Source organism: Gossypium hirsutum, chromosome A07 (assembly GCF_007990345.1).
Source record: "Gossypium hirsutum isolate 1008001.06 chromosome A07, Gossypium_hirsutum_v2.1, whole genome shotgun sequence".
Taxonomy (NCBI): Eukaryota; Viridiplantae; Streptophyta; class Magnoliopsida; order Malvales; family Malvaceae; genus Gossypium; species Gossypium hirsutum.
Window position 1 is genome coordinate 18,405,314 of NC_053430.1, and position 8,708 is coordinate 18,414,021.

General features: G+C 39.8%; 1 protein-coding gene across 1 annotated transcript; it reads right to left on the reverse strand.

The window, feature by feature from the left end:
- Nucleotides 1-4,559: 4,559 nt before the first annotated feature.
- On the reverse strand, nucleotides 4,560-7,826 carry LOC121203662 (uncharacterized). The gene is made up of 5 exons (XM_041074094.1): nucleotides 7,706-7,826; nucleotides 6,699-7,622; nucleotides 6,108-6,439; nucleotides 5,210-5,297; nucleotides 4,560-4,912 (listed from the first exon to the last, which is right to left on the reverse strand). Exons 1-5 carry the CDS (start codon nucleotides 7,824-7,826, stop codon nucleotides 4,560-4,562), a joined length of 1,818 nt encoding a protein of 605 aa, XP_040930028.1.
- Between the last annotated feature and the right edge of the window lie 882 nt (nucleotides 7,827-8,708).

The following is an 8,708-nucleotide window of genomic DNA, read 5'->3' on the forward strand; positions in this document are numbered from 1 at the left end:
TTCCCCATTTTATTATTTTCAAAGAATGTAACACTTCATAGGCAATTGAGGCACTAGCCGATATTTGACGACCTGGAATTAAAGCTCCTTAAGCCTCATCAATGCAGCAATTTAGCAGACCACTCATCCTGTTTACAACAACTTTTGCAAGAACATTACACAAACTGATGCCTACATTGCATCATGTTTCTAGGCCTGTTAACTTTTGGTATTGGAACTATGTGGGTCTTACTGATCTCACTAATGTCCACTACCCCATTAGAACTGATAAACAGAAATGTTTATAAAGGGTACGCAAAATAATGGTAGGTGATAAAGGTTTGCTTGAGTCATAAAAATATGGGCTGGATTTAGAAAATATGTGAGACCAGAGTTGGCCAATGAAAGTAAGAAGCCAATGATCCATATTGGGACAGCATAGAGCACCAACTTATAAAACCCATATTAGAATGAATGGCTACGATCTTATAAATGAGATCGCTATTCAGTCAACTCTGGATGCAATTAGTTCATACAATATTCTATTCCATAGATCGAAGATTCAACCTTTATAATTTGTTTTTTAATTTTACTCATTCAAAGAAAATAATTTAATTTGTAAGAATTTGAGTAAAAAGGACAGAATTTAAGTGTTAAAGAATCAATATTTGATAATGGAAAAAGAGCTCCAATAAACTCTTAGGAGAGAGAATGGAGTGGAAGAGAAAACGAAAATTAAAAGAGCAAATAATGGAAACTTATTATTGGCCCAAAAACTTCTTTTAATAGATTATCTTAAAGAATCCCATGCGATGATTTGATCGTTAAGAATGTTTATTGCCTTAGGTATGGCCTGAGTTTGAATTTTACTAATCGTGTTTGTTGTTTAAGCATTACCTTGTTATTATGATTCACAAAAAAGAAATAAATCATTTTAAAGAAAATGACATAATTTAGATGTATTAAACTAAAAGCAGATTTTACTTGGAGGTACTTTTGTTGTTGGCAATTACTTTTTTAGATTTTATTTTATATATAAAGCATTATCTTAAATAAAAGTATTGTCATGATAGAATAATTATATTTTTTTTAAAAGTTAGAAATATAAATTTTCATAACATTTTTACTTCTATATTTAATATTACTAAGTTATTCAATTACAAAAAATTATATATAATACTATCATTTTTAACATGGTGTCTTTTAGACTTCTTATTTTCTCACACCAATGTCTCAGGTTGATTCTCTTTTTTCGTTATCATTTTTTACTTGGCTGAACTATCAAATATTTCTACTTACTTATTTATATATATTCTCATAAATTTATGGGTAAATTTTTTTTAATAATAAAACCAGCTCTTTTAAGAGCATGATACTTGATATTCGTGACAGGATTTAAAAACTTATAATGAATCGTTCTTAAAACTAACTATTATTACGATGAAGTCAAGTGTACCTATTGAATAATAGTGTAACACCCTAAACTCGGCCTAGACGTTACGGCCGAATTTGACGTGCCACATTAATTATCCGAAAACCTGATAAGCTTATGATGTTAAACCGGTTGTCATAAAAGCCTTTATATTTTTAAAGCCCATGTATGCCTAGTGTTTCATGCTGTTTAAGACGTGTATGGTTTTCAATACGTTTGTTTTAATCAGAATTTAAAGTTGCAGGTTTGCTCATGGAAAACGTTATTATTTTGAAAACCCGATGTTCCTACTCTAGCAGTTGATAAATACCAAATCATAGCCCAATTAAAAGTTAAAACCCCAAATGGCCTTATTACAAAAACAAAACCCAAATATAAAATCATTAAATAATAAAGTCATTCGTGATCGTCTGGCCACCTCGAGTCCCTCGCAGCTCCAAACTGTCTAAGTCTGAGGATTACCTGTACAATTAAAAGAAAGGGTGAGATTGCGAAAACTCAGTGTGTAATCCCTTATCAGACTATAGAAAATAGTGCATGCATTAACGGTCTGGGCCTGAGCCCTATTCAGTATCAGTACAGTCTGGGCCTTAGCCTTTAAACAGTAGCAGTGTGGGCCTAAGCCCAATACAGTTTCAGTATAGTGCAAAATGCAACCTATCCCATAACCATCCAGCACACCACCCGTACCAACCAACACACCATGTAGGGATACCAATCAACCCACCCAACCAGCACACCAATATCGCAGCAAAGCTGCCAGTAATAATAACGCAGCGTAGCTGCCAGTAGCAGTAAGTGTGGCAAGCCACCAGTAATAATAGATGTGACATAGTCACGAGTACAGTACTTCCTCCATATCATAAGCCCAACCCCATGCAGATGTCGTGTCATAAATAATACGTGTATGCAGTATATCATACTCATAACCAGTCATCTAAATGTCATTCACATATCAAATAACCTACCACTAGCGTCATAAAGGTCATATCATCAGTTAGGGGTAAATCAGTAATTTTTACCCTTTAGGGATATTTCAGTCATTTAACTGATTTTAGGGTTTTAGTATAGATAACAACCCTTTAGAAGGTCTACAGTCATCTTGAACAACTCAGACAATCCGTATGGCCAAAATAGTGTAAATGGGCCTAAGGCCTATTACTCGGCCCAAGTGGGCCCATATGCCCCTGTGGCCTGTTTAGCTCAAGTTAAGTTGTGTCAACGCGGTTTTCATGTCCCATTCCATATTTTTTCACTTACCGCATATCCTTTCTGTGTGGGGCCCACAGGTTTATTGGGCACGCACGACCCATCTCGGCTCATCAAGGCCCATGACGGCCCTAGCCCATGAAACACACGTAACAGTCTTATAGTCTACCACCCATAATTTTTGGGTTTGACTCACCCCACGAGTGATCGCACGCTCGCATGGCTTTAAATGCCGAAACTCTGGCTTTCCGGCTTTTGCCGATCTACTAATGCCTTGGTGTGGTTACACACCTACGTTCATCATTGATTACAGAGTAAGGTTGGGTGAACAACTACACACCTGTTTTGGAGAAGATCAACGCACTCTACACGCCCAACCTACACAACCCAACGTCCACAAACAGTCTTAGTCGTTTGGGTTAACCATTCAAGGACATCCTTTTACACACTACATACTACGTTGCTTACCTTGATAGCATAAATAGGGCTCCAACCACCTCTTCTTCCACAACCCAGTTGTCTACAATCTACATTAAGAACTACATCCATTAAATTACCTAACTTAATTGTAAACTACTTAACCTTGAGAACTATTTACTGAAACAGAGACTAAGAGAAAGCAATGGCAATATTAGGCCTATCTCAGCAAACACCACTATCAAACGCCCGACGCCAAGTACACCCTCCTAGAGCACACCAATAGAGTAGAAGGTTTAAAAAGGGAGACCACCCTAGAAAAGATGAGAAAAGAACGGCACAACTACATCATACATAAGGAAGAAACAATAGCCAAGTTCGGTTATTGCAAAAGATTCGACAACCCAAGAGTAACTTACTTTAATCCAACAAGGGAGAGTTTCGGCTAGATATGGGAGTATTCGACGAAGGCTTCACGAAAGAAAACACAATCCAAAACAAGTAGGAGATGAGTAAAAGGTCAAGAAGATGCTACGGCTTAGACCAAAAGTATGGGATGGAGTTAATCGATCAAAGTAAGGTATAGCCAAAACAAAGTGTAGCAAGATGAAATGAGAATGAGAGATATTAGGGTAAACCACAATCGGCTTAGGCTGAGAAATGAAAAAAGGTTCAGCACAAAGAAAAGATAATGCCCCCAAAAAGAACCAAAACACATACCCGAGAAAAGAGAAAGCGAAATTCAGCTTTTACCCCAGAACCAAAAATACCGAAAATGCTAGCCAAACTCCTCTAGGAAGCAATCGGAATAAATATGCACTCGATTCATCTTGTCTTCTGTATCAGGAATTAGCTTCGGCCCCAGAATTCGTCGCTCACCCAATTCAGTCTAACAAGTAGGAGTACGACATCTACGACCATATAATGCTTCGTACGGTGCCATTCGAATACTGGACTGGTAGCTGTTGTTATACGTAAATTCCGTTAACGACAAATAATCCTCCCAGCTGCTCTTGAAATCCAATACAAAACTTCTTAACATGTCTTCCAATATCTGAATTACTCTTTCAGACTATCCATCCGTCTGAGGATGAAACGCAGTACTGAAATCCAGTCGTGTACCCAAAGCCTCGTGTAATTTCTTCTAGAACCGAGATGTGAACCTAGGATCCCTGTCAGATATGATAGAAACTGATACACCATGCAATCTTACAATCTCAGCCATGTACAACTTGGCCAACTTCTATAATGAATAATCAGTGCAGACCGGTATAAAATGGGCAGACTTAGTCAGTCGGTCTACAATCACCCAAATTGAATCCTTCTTAGAAGGCGTTAAGGGTAACCCACTAACAAAATCCATGGTCACCCTCTCCCACTTCCAGAGTGGAATCTTAACTTGCTGCAGTAACCCAGAAGGTAATTGATGCTTAGCCTTAACCTGCTGACACGTCAAGCACTTACTTACATAATCGATAACTTCGCGTTTTAACCCAGGCCACCAATACAACTCACGAAGATCTCAATATAACTTGTTCCCGCCAGGATGCATGGCATAAGGGCTACCATGCGCCTCTCGAAGAATAAACTGCCTCAGACTAGAATCATTCGGTATACACACTCTTCCACGAAAACATAACACCCCTTTCCCATTCAGTCCAAAATCTAAAGTTTCACCATTTCCTACTTGCTGAAAACGAGGAACTAGCGACTCATCCAACAACTTCTTTTCCTTAATTTGAACAGTCCAAGTCGGTCTCACTTGCAGTTCAGCTAACAAGCTACCATCATCGTACAGGCTAAGACGAGCAAACATTGCTGTTAAATCAGAGACAACTTTACGGCTCAGTGTGTCAGCTACCACATTAGCTTTGCCTGGGTGGTACTCAATTGAACAATCATAATCTTTAAGCAACTCAATCCACCTTCGTTGCCTAAAGTTCAACTCCTTCTGAGTAATGAGATACTTAAGGCTTTTATGGTCCGTATAAATAATCGTTCTTTCCCCATATAAATAATGCCTCTAAATTTTTAGTGCAAACACCACCGCTGCCAATTCCAAATCATGAGTGGGATAACTCGCCTCGTGAGGTTTAAGCTGTCGCGACGCATAAGTAACCACACTTTCTTCTTGCATCAACACACATCCTAATCCAACGTGTTACGCATTACTATAAACAGTGAATTCCTTCCTAGACTTCAGCTGTATCAAAACAGAAGCCTCAGTTAAAGCTTTCTTCAACTTCTCAAAACTCTTTTGCTGTTTATCGGGCCAAACAAATGGCACCCCTTTTCACAGTAATTTAGTCAAAGGTACAGCTATCACTGAAAACCCTTTCACAAAACATCTGTAATATCCAGTTAAACCCAGAAAATTTTGAATCTGAGATACAGTCTTTGGTGGTTTCCAACCCAATACGGATTTAATTTTCCGAGGATCAACCCTAATCCCCTCAGCAGATACCATGTGACCCAGAAATGTCACCTCTTGTAGCCAAAACTCACACTTGCTGAATTTTACATACTACTGTTTTTGTCTCAAAATTTTAAGGACAATCCGCAAGTGTTCATCATGCTCCTCCTCATTTCTCGAATACACCAAAATATCGTCTATGAACACTACTACTAATCGGTCCAGATAGGGTTAAAATACTCGGTTCATCATGTCCATGAAAGTAGCTGGTGCCTTCGTTAACCCAAATGGCATTACTAGGAACTCGTAATGACCATAACGAGTCCTAAATGCTGTCTTATACACATCAGCTTCCTTAACCTTTAGTTGATGGTACCCAGATCGAAGATCTATTTTGGAGAACACAGTAGCTCATCGCAACTGATTAAATAGATCATCAATCCCTGGCAAAGGGTACTTATTCTTGATGGTCAGCTTATTCAGTTGACGATAGTCAATGAACATGCGCATGGACCCGTCCTTCTTCTTCACAAACAATACTGGTACTCCCCACGGAGACACACTTGGTCGAATGAATCCTCGGTCTAACAGCTCTTGAATTTGAGCCGTTAACTCTACTAGCTCCTTTGGTGCCATCCTATATGGGGCGATAGATACTGGAGCTGTTCCTGGTAGAAGCTCAATATCGAATTCAACCTTACGGTCTGGAGGCAAGCTCGAAAGCTCTTCTAGAAAAACATCCGGGAACTCCTTGACAGTTCTAACATCCTCAACAGAAAGACTTTTAGCCTCAGAATGGCTAACGTATGCCAGGAAAGCCTCACAACCCTTGCGAACCAGCTTCTCAGCTCTTAACGTTGATATCACATTAGACAAATAATCTCTTCGTTCCCCTATTATAGCCACCTCCTCATCCTCTGAAGTTTTCAACACCAACAGCTTAGCAGCACAATCCAGCTTTGCACGATGCTTCACTAGCCAATCCATGCCTAAAATAATATCAAATTCCCCGAATGGCAGTTTCATCAAATTTGCAGGAAATACGACCCCTTGAACTTCTAAGGGCACGCCCTTGAATAACTTATCCACCCTAACTGATTGCCCTAGTGGACTCAACACTGTCATTTCACTAGTAGTGCCCTCAAACTGAATACCCAACATCTCAGACACAGTGCATGTAACATACGAATGCGTAGATCCAATGTCAATTAAGGCAACATATGACATATTATAAATAAAAAAACGTACCGGTTATGATGTCAGGGGCGTCACCATCCTCTCGATGACGAGCAGCATAAACCAAGGCTGGTTGTCTCGCCTCAGTATTACATGTGCCTCTACCCGGTGCTCCACGACCCTGTCCAAACCCATTTCCACCTTTGGCCTGTCCACGACCCCTCAGTGGCTGACCACCTCTCACTGGCTGAACATGACCCTGTCCTATAGCTTGTATTTGAGTAGGCCTCTGAGGACAATTCCTTACCTGATCATTTATGGACCTACATCTGAAGCACGCCCCAATCTTTTTCCAGCACTCACCCAAATGAGACCTCCCACAGTCAACACAGGGCTGCGGTCTTGCAACAACATCAGGATCTCCAACTCGAACTGGCCCATCAAACTTGGCCCTCTTAATAGGCCTACCTGCTGAACCAGAGGATCCAAAATCCCTTTTTCCTCTGCCCCTATCTTTCTCACGATTTTGGCACTCCGAGCGCTTCACATCCTCAGTAATCTTTGTTTTCTCCACTAAAGCAGTAAAGTCTCGCTCCCTCTGTGGAGCTATGAAAATTCTCAACTCATTACGAAGACCGTCCTCAAAATGCATATAGCGTTTGTACTCAGTCATTACTATCCCACGAGCATAACGACTCAACTGCAGAAACTCCGCCTCATATGCCGCCACAGTCCTATTCCCCTGGGTCAAGTTTAGAAATTCCTTCATTCGAGCGTCCACATAACTTGCGCCTACATATTTCCCCTGAAAGGATGTCTTGAAGAAATCCCATGTCAGACGGTCAGCTTGTGTACCTTCTCTCACAGTAAGCCACCATTGATAAGTCTCATCTCGCAGTAAGGACACTGCCCCTTTCAATTTCTGTTCCATAGTACAGTCAAGATCATCCATTATCCGCTCCGTAGCCTCTAACCAATATTCTGCCACATTCGGGGCTACACCAGAAACACCCCTAAAAGTCTCCGCCCAATTAGATCGGAGTCGCTCAGAAATTGACCCCGGGCCACTGATCCCTTACTCGCTCTAGCAACCCTTTCGAGAACTCGCAGCATCGCTTGAGACAAGGCATCATCCCCTATTGCTCGATCATGAGACCCAGTCTTAATTACAGGTGAAGCTGGTGTCTCCCTAGCAGACATGTGCCTGACGCCGAAGACCCAGCTCTAGCACCCCTTCGGCCTCTGCCACAGCCTCGTGTACCCCTTCCACGAGTACCTCTAGTGCTCATATCGAGATACACTTTATCTATTTTTAAAAGTTTTATGCTATTAGTTAATAATTCCAATTTTTTATTAAAATATATTTTATGATAAACAATATTTAGAGTTTTGTTTCCGCATATCAAGATCCTGCTACCAATATTAGTCTTCTACAGTCTCAGTTTGCTCTAAACAGAGATTTAATGCTACCATTTATAACAATTTTTCAGCATCACATTACAACTTAAAATAGTAAATGCTAGCAGTGAACTTACAGATTTGGTGCCGGAGACTCGGTGTGCCATACTTTCAGTAACATCATTTCAGAAACAAGTTAAGTTCCGTTGAAAAATTTCAAAACCAAATTTCAGAGAAACCTTTTTAAACCCCCAATTTCAGAAAAGAAGGAAAAATACTTTTCTGCTACCCATACTACAGTCGATTTTTGTAACCTGGCTCTGATACCATTAACTGTAACACTCCAAACTCGGCCTAGATGTTACGACTGAATTTGATGTGCCACATTAATTACCCGAAAACCCGACAAGCTTATGATGTTAAACCGGTTGTCATAAAAGCCTTTATATGTTTAAAGCCCGTGTATGCCTAGTGTTTCATGTTGTTTAAGACGTGTATAGTTTTCAATACGTTTGTTTTTATCAGAATTTAAAGTTGCAGGTTTGCTCATGGAAAATGTTATTATTTTGAAAACCCGATGTTCCTACTCTAGCAGTTGATAAATACCAAATCATAGCCTAATTAAAAGTTAAAACCCCAAATGACCTTATTACAAAAATAAAACCCAAATATAAAACCATTAAA

Coding starts and splice junctions, on each gene's coding strand:
- LOC121203662 (XM_041074094.1), bottom strand. CDS start 7,826: ATGTCTGCTAGGGAGACACCAGCTTCACCTGTAATTAAGACTGGGTCT. Junction 7,623..7,705: donor CGAAAGGGTTGCTAGAGCGA/GTAAGGGATCAG, acceptor TTTCTGGTGTAG/CCCCGAATGTGGCAGAATAT. Junction 4,913..5,209: donor GAAGGAATTCACTGTTTATA/GTAATGCGTAAC, acceptor AGTACCACCCAG/GCAAAGCTAATGTGGTAGCT.